At 35.0% G+C, this 23,542-nt stretch overlaps 1 protein-coding gene across 3 annotated transcripts in view; it reads left to right on the top strand.

Moving 5' to 3' along the window:
• Positions 1-23,542, top strand: part of EPHA3 (EPH receptor A3) — a 329,726-nt gene that overhangs the window by 288,600 nt on the left and 17,584 nt on the right. For all 3 annotated transcript variants that reach the window (XM_010978517.3, XM_010978516.3, XM_064496298.1), the window contains exons 13-15: positions 129-338; positions 17,558-17,707; positions 19,226-19,419. In XM_010978517.3, the coding sequence (XP_010976819.1) occupies positions 129-338; positions 17,558-17,707; positions 19,226-19,419 (554 nt within the window). The remainder of the gene's footprint in view (positions 1-128; positions 339-17,557; positions 17,708-19,225; positions 19,420-23,542) is intronic.

Genomic DNA, 23,542 nt, shown 5'->3' with positions numbered 1-23,542 from the left:
GGCTGGTGTGTTTAGAGCTAGAATGTATATAATCAGTCATGTTATGATTCAGTATGTGACATTTTAATCAAGATACGGCTTTAGGAAATAGCAACACATCTTAATTGTACATTTGAAATCCTTCTCAGAAACACGATGCCCAGTTTACAGTTATCCAGCTGGTAGGGATGCTTCGCGGGATAGCATCTGGCATGAAGTACCTCTCAGACATGGGCTACGTTCACCGAGACCTCGCTGCTCGGAACATCTTGATCAACAGTAATTTGGTGTGTAAGGTTTCTGATTTTGGACTTTCACGTGTTTTAGAAGATGACCCAGAAGCTGCTTACACAACAAGAGTGAGTAACTCATTTTTTTTCTTTTATCTTTGTATAACATTTTGTATTATGTTGACTAGCAAATGAATAGAAATTATATGCCAAAATTCTTGGTCAATTATATCTTTTCCCAAATGAAACTTATCCTTTAAAAGTAAAATATTGTGAAACATTCTGGGGAAATAGTCACTGTTCATAAGGTGAATAATGTTATTAATTCTGAAATTCTATATATTGGTTTAATGATTCTCCAAAAAAGGCAGCAAGTTTCACACATGTCTGAAGTCTTGGTATTTCTCTACTTACCCATCTTTTTATCATGGTTGAGCCACTGTTAGGAAGCAGATGGGATAAATTCTCAGTATCCGCATCCAACTAGATATAATTTTAAACCATGTTAAAATTAATATTCACATGAGTAACACATGTTTACATTATAAAAATTTTAAAACAAAGCCATAAAAAGGAGAAAAGTTATCCATAATTCTGCCACCCACAGAGAATATTTGTGACTTTGTGAGTCAATTCTTCCAAACTTTTTTGGCATCCCTATATACATAGACATATGCATGAGTAAAAAATTAAAATTATTCTTAATACAAATTGGGTACTGTTTCTCTTCTTGGCAATATACCTCTTGAATATATTTCACTGTCAATAAACAATTTTTGTTTTCACTTTTAGCAATTTGACATATTGTATTTTCTAGTTGTGTCATTTTTTAACCAAACCTTAACTAGTGGACAAATTATTATTACATCTAGTCATTCAAGAACTTTTTACAAATTTGTAAATAATACATCTGCATTCATAACTGTTTGAGCCAAATGATTCCCTGACACACTCCTAAAAGTAGATTTTCTGTGTTAATCTGTGTCTACTTTAAAAGCACATTTCACCATGCTCCTAATAAAACTAGATATTATCATTATTTTTAGTATTTACTTATTAATTGTGAGGAATTTTATCTAATTATTTTCATTTGCATTCCTTTGATTCAAAACGCATTTGATTATTTCTTCCTATATTTGTTGGCAAGATTTCTTTTAAATAACATTTCTTTAAAGAAATTTTTTTGCATGGAAGAAAATTTAAGAAATAAAGATATAATAATCATTGCTAATGATACTACTTAAAGATAACCAATTTTAACATTTAATTTCATCTTTTCATATTTTTCTGTGCATTTTCATATATGTTTCAATTCTGCATATAGTTTTTAAAAAGATCATACTATATATACTGATATAGAAAATGATTTTACTTAATAAGTCTAATATTTTCTTTATATATAAATTCAGTACTATTTTGTAATCTGCCCTTTTTAACCTGAAATATAAAATATTGGATTTTCTAAATGGTCAAATATTCTTTTTACAATATTACTAAATAATATATGGTACTCCATTTTATTCATATAATTTATTCAGCAAATATACTATTAATTGGGTATAATTTCAATGTTTTGATATTATCAGCAGTACTTTGATGTACATCTTGGAATATTTAGTTCCTGTCTTTGTGTCATTACCACCTCAGGATAAACTTCTAGAATGAAAATTGGTGAGTCAAAACGTGGACAGATATGTGAAGATTTTGATACATGAGTCGCTTGACAATTTTCCATATAGTTTGTTACCACTTTTCATTTTTAGTGACAATGTATAAAGGAGGCTGTTCTTCTATACTCTCACCATCCAAGAGACTGGGCAGTTTTTAAAAAAAAATACAGTCAACTTCTGCTGTTTTCTTCTTGTTTAATTCTGAAAGTTTATTCCTGATTAAAAAACAAACAAAGAAACAACAAAAAAGTTCTCATTCTTTTCTGAAATGATCTCAGTAACTCTGTTAACAACTAAAGTTGTCAGTGGCTTCTAAATCACACTGTGTGAAAAATCTCGACCTGCAGACTGAGTTCCATCTGCAGGAAAAGCCACAGTGATAGAACCACAGAAAGACAGAAGCACCGTGTCCCTGAGATTTCCCTAGATGTGATGATTTAGGAGTTGGAACTCTCCCAATGACTTGAACCCTTGTTCGCATTTGCCCTTTTTAGTTATTCTCTGTAGATTACCTTTGTTCATGAATCTATGTATTTTTCAAAACTGTCCTGCATAAAAAGATTGCTGTTCTTAAGAACACAGTTCATTAGATTAAGAACAAGAAAAATGGAAGACAATGTTATGTCTTGCAGCTAGTTGAATTAAATTTAGCACGGTGACTACGCCTACTCAGCTCTGAAAACTTGATAAAATTGCAAACCATGGGTAAATATCTTGACGGTGCTTTTTATTGCTCCTTCTCTGATCTCCAGGAAAATTAGTCAGCCAACATTCTGCAGCTAGGCATTATTTTTATGACTAAATTATCATCCCAGGAGACAACATATGCAACATATGATAATATATTTGTTGTTTGGAAGAGAATGTTTTTTATTCTACTCACTGCTACTCTGCATTTTAAAGATATTTTTCATAACCTTCTGCTACTATATGAGCTTTTAACATACGCCATGAAAAATATTCTTGCTGGCATTATCTCTGTTACAACAATTACCTTATCCAAGAAATATTTCCAGTTCTAATAAAAAGTATTTGGTAAAAAAGCCTTTATTTGAGATACTAAATTTTCCAATAATTCATTCACATTCTATTCTCTATTCTATATCCCATTTTAAACTGAGAACATCCTTGTTCTCAATCCTAGCCTTGATTTCTTGTATTGGGGAGAAACAATTTTTCTCTACCCTTCAAAGTTTCTTTTAGCTGGTCTAATAATCAAATCAACATGAAACAGATTAATAGGAGAAAAACAAATTTAATTTCGTATGGATGGGAATCTCAGGTACATGAGAGAGTCAAAGACAGAAAAGTAAAATGATGGATAGATGCCATCTTGAGCTAAGGAGTAGGGAAGGGGGCCTGGGGCTTCAAAGGGGAGGAGGGCAATTCTCATGTTGATAATAAGAGTAGACATGGGGTAATTAGATGTTTGCCCTGCCGTATAGGTGGGCCACTCAGATAAAGTTTATCTCTGGTAATAATTCCCATTCTAGAAAAGGACCCTTCTCTCCCCTCCACCCCAATTTGAATTCTTCCAGGTAGTTAAGGGAGGGGCAGAAGCTTCTCTTAAACTGGCAGAGTCTTTGATTGCCTTTGGCTCAAAATAATTCACATGCCCAAGTGGTACATTTTGGGGAGCAGGATACTGAAAGGAACAATTTCTCCTGTAGGAACTTGAAAGATTCATTCAAATCTAGATTATCTGCTCTCTGGAGACCATATCAGGTTAACTTTCAGAGCGTCATTTATACTGATTGCTACTTTGTCAGGACAAAGGGGTCCACAAGATCACTTCTTGAACCTTAGTAGAAGAATGGTGTGGCTATGTCAAAGTTCCTCTTTAGCATTTGTGAAATAAAAGTGCCACAGAATCTTTGCATTTATGTTTCATTCCCAGAAGATTCTTAAAAACCGCACGAACCTCAATGAGCTCATTCAAGACCAATAAATTGCTGGTCAGAGTTCTTCAGTGTTCATCCTTGTATTTTCTTGGAACTGCTTGAAATACCCATGGAGGTCCTGGCTTCCTTCTGAGAAGCTGTAATTTGCGTCTGCATTTCTAGAATAATTTAGATACCGTTGATTTAATTTCCCATAATAAACCTTGCTTGGTACAATAATTTTATAATTTACCCTAAAATGTAAGGTATGGCCATAAAGTAATAGGTCTGCTATTTTGTTTTTTACACAAGCACACTGAAACAATTACATGAGTGTTTTCATACTAGGTTGTCTTTTTGGGAACGTGTACTCACTGCACATTCCTGCAGGAACACTGCACAACTTCAGGAACATTGCTGGTGCACAAAATGTTTTGGGAGCTCTTCTCTTGAAATTATCTCTAAAACTAGATTGTGAATGAAACTACCACATCACTCCAAATTGTTTAAGCATATAGTATTATGGGAAGCAGTCTTGACTAAGATAAGTTTATATCTGATCTCAACAAGTTTAAAGTTAATAAATAAGGAAAGTAGTGTTTTGTTGTAAAGTCTGTGTTTTTTTTCCTAACCAAAACAGCATCTATTCAGCTTAGATATCCACTTTATTTATTTGATTTATCATGCTATGATATGGTTATTTCAGAAAAACACATTTATCATTTTAAAACAGCGTGCCAAGGCATTCTTTTTTGGATAAACACATCCTTGTTAATCTGCTTTACTGGTCATATTACTTTAATCACACAACACACTTCAGAAGTTAGCATTCAGTGCCTCAGTGCATTAAACCTTTCCGATTGCTCCTCTGAAAGGTGTTGCCTTTAGGTAGAGGGTAACTTACTAAGGAATCATGAGACACTTGATTCAATGCCCCTGAGTGAATGCAGGGTGTCTGCTGTTTTCATTTTTAAAACATCTCTGCGATCAACAGCTAAGGTAGAAGAGCGGAATAGAAATTATATCAACTAATTCTATATTTAAAAATTCTTAAACTGGAGGGGACATCTGAGGAGTTGAGAAAATCCGTTGTCTTAAAACTTATTTAACAATTTATTAGACGTTTTCCCGGGCTGCTTTTGATAGTGTCTAAAGTGTACCACAACTTTTCCTTCCTTGTATCCTCAGAGTATGCCTGAAAGGAAAGGGTCAGCAGAGAGAGTGATAGACATTTTTTGGGTGTTTTATCTTTTCCACAAGAATATTCGGGAGGAAATCAGACATTTTTTTCTATACACACTTCTAGTTATTTCTCTTGATTTCTCACTACTGAGTTACACAGAAATCCCAGACATTGACACTTTTTATTATATAATATTATTTGCATGCTGTCATCTTTATAAAATTTATGACTCATGAAATGTTGAGAGTGATAAAGGTATAAAGTTTTAGTATTATTGTAAAAATAGTTCAATCTTGCAGATTCCCTGAAATGCTCTTGAGGACACCCAGAAATGCTTGTATGACCCTTTGAGAATCACTGTTATAGATATTTTATAAGGAAAAATACCTTAAAAACTAAATAAATATTTGAGCAGTTATTAAATTATACAAAATATGACATGATATATAGTACTATGTGATCTAACATGTTTGAAGAAATGTCCTGAAAGCATACCTGTGGCTTCATACCAAATCCATGGGTATACAAATCACCTGGAAATCTCCTAGATTTCAAATGAGACGCATGTGATTGGAGCATTTAACTCCGCAAATTAAAAACATCAGGAAATCTGTGTTGTTGAGAAAAGCAAGCAAAATATGAATCACCTCTTTTTGGTTACCCATAATGTGAATATATTTCAAAGTATAATTATGGCATGTTTTCTATTTTTTTTTTTTTGCACTGAACTACTAATTTGCTTTATTTTATTTGAACAGAAACATAGTATTATTGGTGAGACTGTTTTCCACTGAATAATTTTTCAATCTTTCTCCTCATGAAATTCCACTTTAGACAAGTTAGCATTTTTAGATGTCCATGCACACATCTGTGCATATGAACATTCTTATATTCATATGTTGAAATACATGGAATCTGAAGCTCCAAGATGACAGTGCTCAATCTGCTGTTTTAAACAGCATTAAGTTAAAGAATATATAGGCTTTTATCTAATTTACATGCTTTGTCATATAAAGTCAATCCAATTCTCAAGTCCCCAGATTCATTGTAGGGGCATAATTACCACATAAACTCATTTGGGAAATTTGTGAAAACCAAATGATATGTTCTTGGTTATATTCTTCATTACTGGTTTTTTTCTTTTTATTTCTGTCCTAAAGATGCATACTGAGTAATTACCAAGTGGATTTTTGTATTGCATGAAAAGGTTCTGTCTTGTGTCATATTGTTTTATAACCAATTAACACCTACTTAATTTTTAGAAGATAAAACCAAATGAAGTTATCACAGGCATTGTGTGTTAAGTGATAGTAAAAAGAATTCTTATTTTACTTAATTTATTTGATTTTTCTTTCTCTATGACTCTGCCAAGTTGATGCCAGAAGTATTCTAGTACGGCTTTGTCTTATCACATTTCATTTGCAAGATAAGAAGAAAAGAGTGGCTAGACTAGGAAGTTAAAAGCTAAGCAGTTAAACACTCCAGTTCAGGACAACTCCATTCTAAGAACATATAATAATAGAAAGCATGAGCCTTAGTTCTGTAGAATTCCCAAGGACTAAAAATTATGCATACCCAAAACTGGTGTAATATAAAAAGATTAATTAAATTATTTTGATGAGTAATATATGCCATATATAATTTACACATGAATAAAAAAATAAGTAAATACCTAATCAGTAGCCTTCATATAGTAAGTTATTTCATGCTTGAACCCAAAATACATAATGTCAACCACGAATTTATTTCCTACTCTCTTAGAATCAGTACCAGTACATCTGTAGCTTCACAAAGTTAAGGTATAGATTCAAAAATCAGGAAATTCTAGATTTTACAGCCTCAGTTAACGTTGCATCAAAGTTATTGAGAGCTCTTAACTTTCTAGGCACCCATTGTAGAGAGAGAGGTAGCATAAACATTTTAACATGTGAAAATAATCCATCCACATTTATGTGGAGAAAAATCACAGCTAAAATTTTGGAGTGGAACACAGGAGTGAGGATGTTCCATGTAAATCGTTTATACACAATCTCTAGCAGGAACTGTTTTCTCTACAATGTATCCGTAATTCATTCATTTATTCATTCAACAGATATTTGAGTGCCTACAATGCTTACAAGACACTGTTCTAAGACCGGAGGATCCAGAGGTGAATAAAACAAACCCCTGACCTCATAAGCTTACATTCTAGTGTGGGGATTCAGATAATAAACAAACAGGTAAAGGTGCAGCAAGGCAGAGAAGTAAGATGAGGAATGTGGATGGTGTGAGGGGGCTGCTATTCTAGTTAGAAGGATCAGAGAGTTTCTCTGATAAAATGATGTGAGAGCAGAGGATTGGTGAGAGTGAAGGAGTAAATAACATAAAGATTGAGGTTAATAAGCCAGATCCATTTTGCTTTAACTATTTTCCAATTTAATAAAATAATTTAAATAAATTCTCTAATTCCAACAGGCACTCTTTACAAGGAGACAAATTATGTACTTGGTTTAATGATATAACTCAGACTAAACACCACGCAAATAGTGACTGGTCCAGTCTATAGTTTTGGTGATCCCAGGAAGCTTAGTAAAAATCACTTCCTAAAGTTATTTCCAGTTGACTTGTGAATATTCCACATTTTCTAATACATGACAACACATTGCCTAAAACTTTTCCTGTGTGCCCTGAAGCCAATGACCAGCCCCAGACTACCTCAGCATGGGGAGGGATAGCAGCCATGATATCCTAAGCCAGTCTTACTGCTTGATGCCTGGAATAGCTAATAATTTGAATCATTCCTGTCCTATGACCCTTTTCAACCATAATTCTATATGTCATGGTTCAAGTCCACTCCCATGATTTTGTACCTTTTATTTTCTAGCCATTGCTCTGAAATTGTTCCAATATTTCAAGCAATTTTTGCTAAACATAGACATACAAGGGAACCATTGCCATGCTGTCTGGTCAGAATTGTCTCATCAAATATTTATGAGATTCTCAACCTACCATTTTGTGTTTCCTTATTTTTCAAATTATCATATTAATAAATCCAAGCTTACTCAATTTACATACTTGTTTTGGTTAATTACTAGGATGAATCTAATATTACTTCTATTTCATTATTTGTATTGTAAATATATAGTATTCTTGCTATATTGAATAGGTCTCTCTGACTTGTTTACTTATCAATATTGCTTTTCTGGAAAATTGTGTTCAGAGTACTAAAAATTCAGACTTTGAGATGAATTTCTATAACCTTTTAAAAAATGAAATAGAGATTGAGTATATATAAAATACAGGTTTAAGATTTAAAGCCTCTTTGAACTTTGAAAGGAACTGCACCCACATTAGGATATATGTTTAGTGTTACCCCTAAATTTTTGCATTGTTTTGGCTGAAGATAGACATTATACATCAGGTGACCTAATTTATATTGTGTTACATTAAGTCTGAAAGTAACAGAAGAGTTGTTTATTTGTAGTTCATTTCCTGGATAGCCATAAAGTACCTTAGAAGGCAAGGTGAAGATTTTCCTATATTTAAGAAACTTTTAAGCATCTCACATACTGTTGAAAAATTTCAAAGGTCCAGATTAATGGCTCTTGCTACCTGAGAGATCATCTGTCTCTGGTCTTGTGTGTCAGTCAACATCTGCTGGCATAATTCTCTCGATGGCTTTTAGATTTGAACTACGGGGAGTCAGAACAGATGCTTCCCCCGGGAGTGCTCTTGGATTGCCCTTCACCTTGTCATCTGCTGTTGTCTACAGTGAATGAAGTTCAGTTCCTGACAATAGATAGATCCTAAATCCTTGAGTCAAATGATTTATCTCTGTAGTCCCACTTCCAACCTGAGAAGCCAATATTTGCCTCCAGGTTAAACACTCAATTACTCAGGGTTTACTAAGATAAACTCTCCAAAATCCTTTGTCGCTCTAAGTATGACCTGACAGAGCTCACAGGCAGGCAAATGGGAACTAGGGATCAACAAAGCATTTCCTAAATCGGTAGGGAGAGATTTGTATATGTAATTAGAGAAAAATTGGGGCAGACATGAGATACTATGCCTCAATGTCCAGAGATTTCAGCAATTACACTCCTTTCCTTTAGGAATCAAGACTTGAAGCCCCCTAACCCATAGCGAATGAGCTGACTTCATTAAGCACCTGAAAAATTCAGGGCTTCTAGCCAGATGTCTCCTTTAAACTGTCGAAATTCATTAAGCTTAGAGAACTGAGTTGCAGGATCTTCCAAGAACAGGTTTACTGTGTGATTCCTACTCGAACTGCTGTTTCTGGACAAAGTGAACAGGTTTTGGACTACTTAAATCCTGGATTAGAGTTTAACAATTACGTAATGCCTCTGCCCTGAGGATCCCTAGTACCTTTACTTGCACCATTTTATTCACCTTTAACTTTTCTATAAGAATTCTTTGGAAGTAAATCCAGACATGACACCCAATAGACATGCAGTTTAGGCCAGAGTTAGGATCATCCTTGAGAGTCCAAAATAATTAACATTAAAAATGTCGGCATCCTTGATGTTTATGTAGGTTCAAGATACTGGAAAGTTGAAAACGCTAAGGTTTGTAAGTTAGCACAGCTGTTAGAGATAGATAAAACTTAACATAAAGTCAAGTTTTATGTTTCCCATGACCCTCAACTTATGAATGATAAGATATCTGCACGGAGAGGCTAAGAAACTTGGCAAAAATTAAATAGTACCGTCAAAGCTAAGCCTAGGGACGACAACTCCTAATTCTCACTGAACTTAAGAATCCAGTGGAACAAGAAGTGACCATAAATCCCCCTGCGCCCTCGGTCACTGAGCTGTGAATAGACAAGGAATCAGCAATGGGGGGATCTGGCTCTGGGTCTGGCATTGCGAATACGGGAAACAAGCATTAACTTCTGATTCTGTTAAGTTTGGACTGGAGGTACCACTGCAATTGAAGCTTTAGACACAGTCCATATACTGTGGATCTGGGCTCGCTCCAGGCAATTGGAGACTTTTCCCAAATACATAAATATCTGGGGAGCTTACATGTGGATATAGAGACCACCTTAAGTAAATGCTTCATTTTAAGACCTGTTAAAATATTGTAAAAAGCATATCTTCATAAATTATTTTTGTAGTAACTATTTGTGCTTTATTTTTCTGAATGCCTAGTAGCATTTTACCAATCAAAATTTAAATTGCCAACTGATTTCAAAGTTTTAGCTCACTAATAACAGCTGCCTTAGAATAGCTTTACTGTGGCAGGAGGGAAGTAAGCCAAATGATGACACCATTTTGTCCTGCCAAATTGAAATTTTTGGATAGTCCATAGAAGGGTAAGTTTGGCAGATATTTGAAAAGTATCTAAAATTTTTAAATGCCCCCCCCCACATTCATAAACTTAAAAAGCAATTTCTGAGTGTGAAAAAGAAGGAGAAGAGAATATAAGTCAATCAATATGGGCTTAAATTTGTTGGGGTGGGAGGCAGGGAAGAAAGAGGAATATTTGTGGTCCAATCGGAAGCAGAAGTATGAATAAATTCTGTAGTGCGTTACTTGTGGGAAATTTAATGAGTCAGACTCTTGTATGCTCAGTTTATTTTATTTTGATAGTCTTAGATCTACAGATGCTCAGCTTGAAGGAGAAGAGCCTTGTTGTGAAGTGTGACTAAATTAAAATTTATGGGCCCCAGCTTCTTCTTCCACCCTTATTTCAGAAGCAAATTGAGCCCTCAAGGACTCTTATCCAAAGTCTCACGATGCCAAGGAGATTTATGTTTTTGCAGCCATAGATGAATAAAACAAAGAAGTAGAGGGAAAAACCTCAAAGAGATGCTAGTGTATCTACCAAAATCCAGGTATCAGAAGATGAGCTCTGATGAACTTTTCTAGACTAGAACAGAAATGAAAATATCCATGGGAAATGTGCTAATGGTTAAACAAACAAACAGATACAAAAAAGTACTAATTCCCCTTTGTCTACACAAAATCTAGATAATCCAGATAAAGCCTGGATCTCATTTGAATTATTTTCCCCTGCTGATCAAGATTTGTCACCAACCATTTAAAGCAATAGTTACCCAGTAGGGGTGATTCTGCTCCCCGGTGGGTATTTGATATTGTCTTGAGACATTTTGGCCATCACAATTGGAAAGGTGCTAATGAGTAGAGACCAGGGATGCTATTAAATTTACTACAATACACAGGATAGCCTCTATGGCAAAGAATTAATCTGGTCTAAAATGCCTACTGTAGAGAGACCGTGTTCTAAAGTTACCCAACGTGTATAAAAAATGAAAGTAGGGATCAGATCTCTCTCTCAGGTACTTTATAATTCTCCAGTCCACACTGGACTGCAAGTTGCATGGAATAATGTGGAATATATTGCCATTTGTGGAAAATTATGCAACAAACTAGCCATCTGCCTTCAAATCTCCTAGAATGTTGAACTTTGGGGTATCAAACTTACCATAACAAATACTATACTTTTTATTCTTGTTAAATTTCATTCTCATTTGCTTTTGATCTAACACTTGAAATTTATAATTATTTTCTGCTCAAAGCTCTAAATTTTAAGCATGCTTACTTTATTTTTGATGTTTTGATTTCATTTATTAAAATGTCATTGGTGTAAACTCATGAATAGATATATTCACCTAGCAGATAAATGTTACTTATTTTCAGCCAGCATTTGAGTCTTACTTATGCATAGATATTTTTTATGTTTTAAAATTTTACTTATCTTCATCTTACAAAGGAATGGAGTAACATTCATGTGTATAGACTAAAAATATTTATTAAATTATTGCTGGCATTTTTAGATTGGTAAAATATCTACAACAGTCATATTGAGACAACTGATATAGAATGCATATTATTTATGGAGTCAGATGAAAATCTTTATAGCATTCTGCAAAATCTGAAATGCTTAATCCAACAATGATCCCATCCTATGAGATATTTTAATAATTTTATAGATACTATCAAAAATTGATAATCAGTGATTCTTATACTTACTATCATTATGAGACTAATAGAATTATTAAGTCATAGCATGAGGGGAAAGAAGAGTATATTAGAAAATTATATGATTTTTAAAAAACTATTATGCTAGATATTAGCTCATTCTTATTTGGTATTTACATATATTCTAAAAATTAGATTTAATGTATTATTTTCTAAAAATGAACTGTATGTTTTTTTAATTCTCAAAATTATCATAGATCTTCAGTAAAATCTACTACTCTAAGTTTATAAAATAATTAATCTTATTCTCTCTCAAGAAAAACTACACACTCCTCCAAGAAACAAGGTATTGTAAATAGGAGAGCTAAAAAGTCAGACTCCTGTTTTAAACTGTGGGGATGCAGAAAGGAAGGGGGAAAAGCAGTTACTTCTTTGGACATCCCAGACTAGTCAGGATAATTAAGCAGTTGAAGGATCACAGAAAATGGAGTGACCGAAGTGGCCTAGAAGAGCCTCACGTGTTCTACCAATGAGTTCACAATTGACCAGGATGTTCAACCAAGAAGTGTGCTAGTTACAAAAAGCAGGTAGGGAAAAAGCCTCCCACGAAAAACGAATAGCATGTATTTAGGGAAAAGGGAATTCAGTGCAAGTCAATGAACATTCACTGAGTTCCTCCTCTGCACAGTTGCAATATAGTATCTAAACAACACAGTTGCTCTCAGCAGTGAACACAGGCCCGTGTGGCTTCTTCTCATTATCTTCACCTTGTAATCTATTCAGCTTTTCATAGGCTTATGATTTCAAATTATAGTTTGGGCACACTAATTTTATTTATGGCAATGTATAGGACAAGAGCTATTGAATTTAAAGATTTTGTGATAACAGGTACCCTCACCCTTCCTCAGTCTCTATAATAATATTATGAGCTCAGAAGGAATCTCTCCTGCAGTTTGATTTCAAATGAAGTATGTACTATGAATATTTTTTTCTCACTTAAAGCCAGAGTGACTCCTTGTTGTTTGCCAATCATGGAAAATGTTTTATATAATGCTTCTTACTCTGATACAATTTTAGCAATAATAGCAACAAATGCTATCCCTTACATCTTCATTTAATAAATTCTTTATGCAAATAATACAAGTGCGCTAAAAAATATGCTCTCCATTTGAAGGGAATTGGAATGAAAGAAAGGGCAACACATTTATTAAGTACTCTATCAAAGATTAGACACTTTATTAGTTGCCTTAAGTATATTATAAATCTATTGCCAATGACAAAAAATTCCCTAAATAATAATGAATAATCCTCAATCACCTTTATTCTCTTCCTTCTCCTGTGATGGATGGTGTCATTTATAAGATGGCAGGCTAAGGGCAGGATGAGAGTCTGGAATGTATGATTATCACTTCATTCTCAGAGCAAAGCCAATCAGTCTAAAACACTACCTGGAAGCAGATAATGAAAGTCATCTGATGAGAAAGCTAAATGTTCCAGGGTTAAAATTCTAGGGTTAAAAGCTAATTATCTAGGGATTTGAACGAAATATCGAGCAAAAGCAAACAACACTTACTCATTGACACTTTCTTCTAAATAAAGAGTTCAAATTAGCCCCAGTTGTTCATTTAGAATGAGTTGCATGGATATCATATGGGAAAATATGAATTAAGAGTTTCCTATTTGTAATTAAAATAAATATATTTACTTTTGAGTATATGAACTTACTGAACAGTGACCTAGAACAGAGCCCAGCAACTAAGAAAATGACTAGTACACTAAAAAGTTGATCAGTGAAAAGTTCTAGGAAAGTTCATGAAACATTTAATTTGCAAACTGATTTAATTGTTGAGCTGATTGAATACCACTTATTTACCTTTCATGTGTTCAGAATAACAAGTTTGGAATCAAATGGAAAATAATCAAAATTTCCCCTTTCCTTATGCTTTCCTATAAGCAAAGCAACAACTCAAGCTTTGATGCAGTTAGGAGCCAGAGCAAAGCTTAGAGTAAAATCCTTGATGACAAACTAGTGAATAAGGCCATGACCTGCACTTCTCAAGCTAACAAATATTGTAATGAAAGCTCTCTGTCATTTCCCAGCTGACTACTGTGCCAAAGCCAGAATATTCTGTTAAGAATTAGTCCAAAGTTAAAGATAATGTAAGAATTATTAGATCAGCCAATGAGTTTCAAAATTGTTACACTGAAAACTTTGAAGCTGCTATTACAATTGTGTGTGTGTGTGTGTGTGTGTGTGTGTGTGGTGTGTGAGGCTGCAGCAGTTACAAAACGTATTAGCAAGGGAGGAGAATTCAATATGTATGTGTTTTGATTAAAATAATTTACCATACATTTTCCCAAACGTGTTTCTTCTTTTGTGTGTGGGTATTAAACAATGTTTCAACAAGATTTGCACAGTGAAAGCAAATAGACAGCGTTTGATTGGAAAATTGGTCTGGAAATAATTTGCTTGAATCTGTAACCATGTGCTGCGTTAGAAAACACACTGCACAAGTCTCAGTCAGGGACTGTAAGAGCGAAGCTCCCACTGAAGAGACGGGTGTGGCAGCAGTCCCTCCAGTGGCATTCATGTCTGTATCCAGAACCCCTGATGAAAAGACTCCCCTTCCAAGCTGAAACGTACGTGTGGCTTTGTCTTTCCTTAAAAAATTAAAGGAAAACAAAAAAAAATTTTATTAAAATAGTCTCAACAGGCTTTCCCCCCTTGAATCAGCCTGCCTCCCATTCTTGGAGATGTACTTTTCATTTTTAAATAAATCTTTAAAAATCTTTTTGCTGCAAAAAAAAAAAAAAAAAAAAAAAAAAAAAGGCTCAATAGCCTCCTCTCTGGAAATCAGGGATGAAGCACTAAAGATGAAACAGCTTTGGCAGGTATCATTTTAATCCTGGTTGAAGTAAAATACAATAATTGGGCTTCTTGTTCGTGGTTGTCACCAATCTATTGGGTTTCTTTCTCCCTAATGCCTATATACTTACTTCAACCAGAGATCTTAATAAGGTGACATGCATCTGTGCCTTATATTTCCTAAATATATACAAAGTTTTCAACATGGAAAGGACTTTTCTTCTTTCCTTCGGCTATTTTTATGCTTTTTGTAATTTGTTTCTGGGTAAAGTGTCTGTAGCAGAGAGAAGACATTCAGCTGAGATTTGAAAATGTTATCTTTTCTTTGCCCCATGAATACAATTTGTTTGACTGCTGTTAATTCTCAGAGTTCTCCAAAAAAAAAAAGGAGAGAATATATGCCCAGTGATTCCATTTGGTATCTTGAGTAGATTTTGTTAAATGCCAAACGTATAATTCTATTTCTGTCAAAATTAAGGGATAATATTTGAAATCTTGACTCCTTAAAACCCAAACTTGGACTAGACAGGTACAAATAAATTAACTTGATTCTTTAAAAAAATGTTATTATTTTTAAGATTGAATGTATTAGCAGAGAATGGGCAACATTAGGCTGGGGGAAAAAAGCCTCCAAATTTAAACATGAGAAAGGATCTTGTAAATTTTTGTTGAAAAAATGCAAACTATAAAGATGAGTGAGTGTAAGTGAGAGAGAAAAGAAAGGGGCAACTTCTAAAACTATATGCCCTCTCATCTCTGTGACAGATAAGTATTTTCTGTCCTGTTTTTCTGGCTCTAGGCCATCTTTACTCGGGTGCACATTGAGCACTGTAGTGTTTCTCACTAACTCCCAAAGCTCTTTTAGTCTGGCTCCCATCCCCTCCGACTTGATTTCCCATCACCAGTATAAATCGCAGTACCCTTAGGCTGGTGGCTTCTCAAGAAGGCTGTGCTTATTCCTCCTCTCTGACTCACTTTTCTACAGTTTCATGCATTCTTCAAAACCCAGTGTAAGCCCGACCTCCTTCAGAGACCTTCTGACAGCACTCATTCTGGACAGCTCACTTGTATGAAATCATTGAAGGGAAGTGTTGCGTTTGCTGAGCTAGCTCCAATCCCACATGCCACTCTCCTCTTCAGGATAATACTTGCTCAGTATACTTGTAATTAAATCCCAATTCGACCTTCCCCCCGCTTCTTATTATATGCCTCCGCATTCTCTGTAGTATTATCACACCTAGAAACCGTTCCTCCAGAACATACATTTCCCTCCTCTGTGCTTTGATTTATGCCATTTCCCTCAGAGTTTGGGAGTATCAAGCTAATGTTTCTTGAGACTTTCCTATATGACTGAAACTATGCTAGAGATTTTACTGAAATTTGTCATTTAGCCTCACAACCGTGCTATGCACCAGCACTATTACTTTCCCAAATAACAGATGAGGAAATTCAGGCTTAATGAGGTTTAATAACTTACCTGCCAAATTGCCAATCCATTTCTCTAAAGCAATATATTGACACCTTTCAGCATTATTTAAGAACCAGTGTAGTGCTGTGAGGTACCATGTCAATGGAATACGTTGGTGAATATGGCGTAAGATTGGGACATCCATCCCTTTTTTCTTATTGTATCAAAAATTGACACATCTTACAAGGCTCAATTCGGATGCGAGTGAGAATCTCAGCTCTGTGCTCTAGATCAGAGTCTCCACTACTGCCTTCCCATTCAGCAGAAGGTCGGTAAACTGCATGATTAACATCACCTGAAGTTTCTCAGCAATGCAGACCCTGGCCACACTCTGGAGCTACTGAATCAGAATTTCCGTTTTCATGAGAGTGAACCCCAGGTGATTCGTATGCATTGTAAAGTTTGAGAACCAAAGCGCTAGATACTTATTTCTTTCTGCATTATTTTTCACAACAACTAATTAGCATTCCTGTTTGCCTGATATTTCCCAAACAGAAGGGCCAGTATGCTATTTATATTTGTCTCACCCAGAATGACTAGTGTAATACTTCCCATATGGTTGCTACTCAGCACATCTTTATTAAATGTATTTATTAAACTGAAGAGCAAATTCCATGGGAGTTATACCTTTATATCTGCCATAACTCATAGAAGCAATATTGTCCTTTAGACTAAGTTCTCAGAATGTAGTTATTATATCTTCCTAGCTCAAATGGTGCCTACCTAGTACATGGAAGGTACTTCACTGGTTAATGATGGAGTGAGGCACTGAGTAAATTAATTAAGATGACTGATGAATGTATTGAAGAGTTTTTTAAGAAGTATAATTTTATTTTGAATTTATTCAATTAATAAATACCTATAAGAACTTATGTATCAAGGAGTGGTGTAAATTCTTTACAAATATTACCTTGTTCACATTCTGCACTAAAGATTGTGCATAAATCTATTTTAAATCAGCAGACATTGATTTGAGATACCTCGTTCAATTCTAATGTATAACACAGCATGTCTACTTCAGGTTGTTTTGTTGCAGATGACCAATAAATGTGCCGTAATTGGTATAAAATGTCAGCATTTAAGGAGTGTTCAATTTTTTTTTCCTTTCGTCATTTCAAAATCTTCCCAAATTGATTGGAAGTAAGTATTGCAGTAAATAGTATACCACTCACTCCTGCTTGGTATTAAAATAGGAGAATATAAAGATATATCAGAAGAAACCCACATCCCATTTCAGAAGAGAAATACCTTGAAAAATTCAGTCTAATTTCAGATATAATGTATAGTATAGGTTTTAGTCATTCGTGACATCTGTATACATGATTTTATATTCCAAGGGAGGGAAGATTCCAATCCGGTGGACATCGCCAGAAGCTATAGCCTATCGCAAATTCACATCAGCCAGCGACGTATGGAGTTACGGGATTGTTCTCTGGGAGGTGATGTCCTATGGAGAGAGACCATACTGGGAGATGTCCAATCAGGATGTAAGTATTTGTAGTCGATGAGTTATGGGTTCAGATTAAGAGATCAAGCTGTGCAGGGAAGTGGAGCATAATGAAACCAGGTGGCTCCCAGTTTGTGACATTGAAACAGAATACTTAGAAGAAATGAAATTGTTTCCAAATCTTGCAAAGATATTAATTGAGTTGCTCTGAAGGCTTTACAGTTTTCCCTCAAGCAAGGATTTAGAAATGAGACAAAATGAAGACATCTGTAATAAAATGTAATGAAATAAGTGCATAACAACATAATAATAGATACCAGGGAATGTTCAAAGTATTTCTGCTACAAAATTGTTTCAGTGTAACTTTAGTAAGTTACACGTGTCTGCCATCCTTTTAGAGTTAATTAATTCATCTCTGCCAACATTTTGTTTACTTAAATATAGTATTTCCCAAAGTCAGACAAAACAATCTCTAGCATGTTGTTTCTCATAATGTATTAAACTTGCACGTGAACTTAGTTATACAAATTGAAGTCTTTGGATGGAGAAAATAATCTTTAACTTTCTCTTTTAACTGTGATATGATTTTTCAAAAGGATCTTTGTTTTCATAAGTTGTGTTTAGCTAATGCTCAGTGAAAGGATGCTATTGGCATAGGGAATCAGCACTCAGAGATTTTTCTTTATGCTTAGCCAGAAACTATGAGCATGATCTCAAAGATACATACGAAGGAAAGCTGAGATGCTCTGAGTCATTTCCTACTCACCACATATAAAGTCGCTTTTAATGTATTTGGATATAAAACCCTTTTTGAACTTCTTCAAACAAGCCGTGTTTTATCATGGTACTGGGAAAACCAGACTCACTTTCCACACCTCTATTTTCTAAACGCTTTCTGTATCAGAGGATCTCAAAATGTGATCTCTAGACCAGCAGCTTTAGCATGGCCTGGGAATTTATAGGAATGCAAATTCTCAGGCCTTCCCCAGAGTTTTGGAATCAGAGGTTAGTCCTCTGTGTATTAGTAAGTACTCCAGATAATTCTGATACACAGTTAAGTTTGAAAATCATGGCTTTACCTGATTTAAAAATGCTAATGAACTAATGGGGACTTAATTGAGCAGCACATGGGCTTTTCCCAAAGGAGCTTACTACAATTTGGACGACACCATTTAAACTGTGATAGAACTAAAATCTATGTTGATTCTTCCTACATTCATTCACATATAGTTTCCATAGTATTCTGTATTACCAAATAATAATTTTCTTTATAATTTACTGAATTTCCTGTATCATAGAACATTTCCTTTGATTTTAATCTGAGAAGTCTCTTTACAAACTTTTCTTTCCTAAATCCACTTTCTCTGTCTCAGCATTCCTTTATATAACATTTTGGGGCATGGATAATATTTATTTAGTAAGTAGTTACCCTCTTAAGAAATTTAAAATGAAAACTTTTCCATTTAACTTTGAAATATTCGTATAAGTGTGCCCTGCCCATGAAGAAGTAAAAGAAATTCCACCTCTTCAGTCTCTGGAAACTTGGCTTTTCACACAGGTAATTAAAGCTGTGGATGAAGGCTATCGACTGCCGCCCCCCATGGACTGCCCAGCTGCGCTGTATCAGCTGATGCTGGACTGCTGGCAGAAAGACAGAAACAACAGACCCAAGTTTGAGCAGATTGTCAGCATTCTGGACAAGCTTATCCGGAACCCAGGCAGTCTGAAGATCATCACCAGTGCAGCAGCAAGGTGACACATTTGATTTTGTATCCTGCACTCACTCTGAAATGAATGTATTTTCTATCTCCAAAGTGTTAATTTTTTCCTGCCTCTCCCCCCACTGCATACGTGATACTTTTATTGCTCAGGACTAGAGAGGCATGTTTTCTTTTTCCTTTTGAATCTTTCAGGAGGAAATCTCATGCTATTTAGTGATAATGATAAAATTCTGAGTTTTTTTTTAAACTTCCATCTTGACCAGAAGTGTGTATACATTCAGACTTAAGTCTTTAGAAACTAGAAACCCTGGACACATAGCTTCTTTTCACTTTATGCCATTTAAAAAAAAAAAAAAAAAAAAAAAAAAGGAAGTCTAGAGGTGGGGAATTCTAGCAAAGTCTTAATTTATTCCTCATTTACAATAAAGTTCCATAAATCATAACAATGTCTCCAATTTCCCCTACTTGATTATACAGATATTTTCTTAACCCATAACATGTGCCAATTACTTTGTTAGATACTGTGGAGGATAAAACAAAGGGTAAAATAATGTCAGTGTTTTTGGACAGCAACACAATGTCAAAACATCATAGCTATAATGCAACCCTGAATGTATGATGTCTGTTAGACTTTATGCATAATCCTCCCACTTAAGAATCACTGAGTTGTCTTAGTCGCTTTGAGAAATGTCAATTATATTCTCATTGTACACATAAGAGAAAAGTGGTTCTTTTACAGTTTGATGATGTGTGTTTTTAAAGGAAAATTACAAAGTTTTAGTAAAGGAACTACATCTAGTGTTTGCAAAAATTCACAGTATTAACTGACATGCATACATACTATATGATGATGATTTACTATGACTCATGTGTGAGAGATATAATATCAAGCCCTATTGGAAAAAAAATTTATTTTCTTGTTTCTTTTATGCACATCTGTTGTTTTTACTGACAGTTACCAAGATTTGTGACTTTCAAATTGATAGAGCATTTGCTAAGGCACTTTACGATAGAGTATTTAATTTTTTACTTTATTAGGAGCAATTATATTGAGCATACATGATCCAGTTTTAATATTATATTTGAATAAGAAGAATAAAGAAAATTTGAATCAATGTCTTAATATCAGTATATAAGAATCACAGGTTATTTGTTAGAGATGACGTTTAGGGAGGGTCACTAAAATTGAACTGAATATTCATTCAGTAGGTAAAACTACTGATACCATACCCTGTAAGGATGAATCTCTGTTCTAAGTTGCAGAGAGAGACTGTACAGACTCTTTTAGAAATCCACCTGACAGTTTAACAACTGACAGAATAACAAACCTGTCCTCCCCTGGGCCGTATGGTCCTCATTTTGCACCCTGAAGCCATTTCTTTTGATCTTTACTCAATAGCAATCAAAGCAAAAAAGAACATCTTTTCAATTCTTTCCATATCATAAAAAAGCATTCAAACCATTTCCATTGGATGTTATTATCAATATAAAGACTAACTCATGTAATATAATCAAGAGATGTTTAAATCCAATTTTATGTGGGTAAACAGTCTTAGTATCAGGTCATAGTTTGTGAGGACATATCCTCATATCCAAGTTTTCTTTAATTCACCATTCCATTCTTATTGAAGTGCATTGAATATTTTTTCTCCAAATATATATTATTTAATACTCTAATAGATTCCATGTATTTTGTCACAAAACATGTAATTTTAAGGAAGTATTTTTCTAAGACTTGCCATCCACCTTAATTCACTAAATGTAAAAGTTTTAGAAATTGTGTTTATATGTTTACTTATTACCATTAAAGTATAAAACTGGGAAGATTTTGCCATTATAAATTTATTAACAACAATCTCAAGTTGCCATGCAACAATGTCAAGAGATCTTACTTTCCTTTCAAAAAATTTTTTCCCATTTTTGCCAATGATTGTTTTATTCTTTTTCATAGGTGATTAAACTCATTCCCTTTCCCCTTTAATTTTCCAGTGATGCCCTTGCCACACGTTTTATTGAGACAATACAAGTTATCAGATGGGAAATTCCAGCAGGAAAACAAAAACATACTGGTGCCTGCACCCACCCGCCTTTTTGTTCTTTCCTCTAATTACAAGTGTGGAAAGTCCTTCTTTTTTTTTTTTTTAACATTTTTTATTGATTTATAATCATTTTACAATGTTGTGTCAAATTCCAGTGTACAGCACAATTTTTCAGCTATACACGAACACACATATATTCATTGTCACATTTCTTTCTCTGTGAGCTCCTTCTTGCCTCTAATTAGAAGAGAGAAGGAGAGGAAGTGTTCATCCAACGTCAGAGGCAAATGCTTCCTCTCTCCCTTTCTCTATTTCTCTCTCCCCTCATTTCTGCAATTCCAGGAGAGGAAGTGTACATCCAATTACTGTCAGAGCCAAATCCTCAGTCCCTCTCTCTCTCTCTCTCCTGCATATGCAGGCTCTTTATTTCTGCAAGATCGTTACCATAAAAATAATTACATTGTTTCTCAAATTTCCCTAGCATGAGAATCATCAGGGGAACTTACTAAATGCACAAATATCCAGGTCTATCCCAAGCTACTGATACAGAATCTGTAGGAAAGGGGAATGGAATCTGGACATTTGATTAAAACCTCCAGGTGACTTATCATCAGAGGAATTTAGAAGATGCTGGTTGTCAACATCACCTCTGTGGGCCCCACATCTCTGCCAACTACTTCCTCATTTTTCTACCACCCTTGAGAGCCAAACTTATCAAATAAGAGTCTCAAAGACATCTGAACTGTAATATTCTGTAATTTTATCTTTTTATGATCTCCTGGTAGCCTCATCCTTCTGGTGCCTTCCTAATTCAGTTGAAGGTCGGCACCAATTCATCTGCCCAGTCAGGCTTAGAGCTCGTCTTGGCACTTCTTTCTTGCCCTCCAGACTTTGACCCAGGTGATCTTTGGATCAGCATGATGCATCTCTCTCCCTTTTCACTGCAAACATTCTCTTCTACATTTTCCCCTCTGACCTCGACCACTGCAGTAGCCTCCTAATGTGTCCCCTGCTTCCATTCTTGCCCCACTCCAAGCATCTTTTCATGAACTTTCAGAGATTTCTTATCAATCTATATTGATTAATTATATATTGATAAAAAGATATTGATCAGTTGTTTATATATATATATATATATATAAGTTCAGTCACCTTTTTATAACCAATTTTGAATTCTCATTATCCTTGTGAAAAAAAAAACTACCTTCTTTTTGATGATTTAAATAGCTCTGACTCTCCAATGTCATTTCTTTTATTCAAACATTAATTTCTTTATTTTTCAACAACTGTTTATTATATGCTAATCTACCGTGTGCTTGGTCTGTGTAGACGCTGGAGAACAGTGAAGAAGACAAATACGGTTCCTACCATCCTGGAGCTTGCATTACAGACGTACAATAGACAATAGACAGATTACAGGAAGGAAATAAAAAGTTGTGATGGATTATTACAGGGTGGTTGGGAAAAAGCCCTCTGAAGAGATGATATTTGTGCTGAGAACTAAAGAAAGGAAGAGAGCCAGCTGTTTAAAGACTCCTCCTCCCCGTAAAAAGAGAAGTATTCTTGGCATAGGAAAAAGAAACTGCAAATGAGTCTGGAGAGTTCTAGAAGTAGCAGAAGGACAGCACCATTACCAAAGAGCAGCAAGGAAAGGGACAGTCCATCGTGAGTCTGAGACGGCAAACACAAGCCAGGGCACTTGAGGTCACCCAGGCCGTGGTGAGGACTCTGGATTTCTTTTTTTTGAAATGCAAATGCATGAGGAACCCATGAAGGCATTCAAAACAGAGAAGTGATGCTATTTGACTGACACAACTGCTTTGTGGGGGGAGGGGCACTTCCACCTTTCAGCCTGTGCCACTTTCGCTGAAACACCACTCTAGCCAGAGTGACCAAGTCCAAGTTCCTTCAGGAAGCCAGAGCTCTTCAGACACGAGGCCAGCAGCACACGCTGTTCTTCTTGTCTAAGAGCCTCCTTTGCATCCAGCTTCCCTTTGGAAGCAACGCCTACGTCTCGTCTTATTTGAGTCATTCTCTGACTACATGGCTTAAAAGTCAACACGAGTATTCCTTCACAGACCACTGTCTCTGTTCTTTATCATGATTTTAATTCAG

The sequence above is a fragment of the Camelus dromedarius genome, chromosome 2 (assembly GCF_036321535.1).
Source record: "Camelus dromedarius isolate mCamDro1 chromosome 2, mCamDro1.pat, whole genome shotgun sequence".
NCBI classification, from domain to species: Eukaryota; Metazoa; Chordata; class Mammalia; order Artiodactyla; family Camelidae; genus Camelus; species Camelus dromedarius.
The sequence above is the reverse complement of the archived record's forward strand: the minus strand, read 5'-3'. Positions and strand labels throughout refer to the sequence as shown.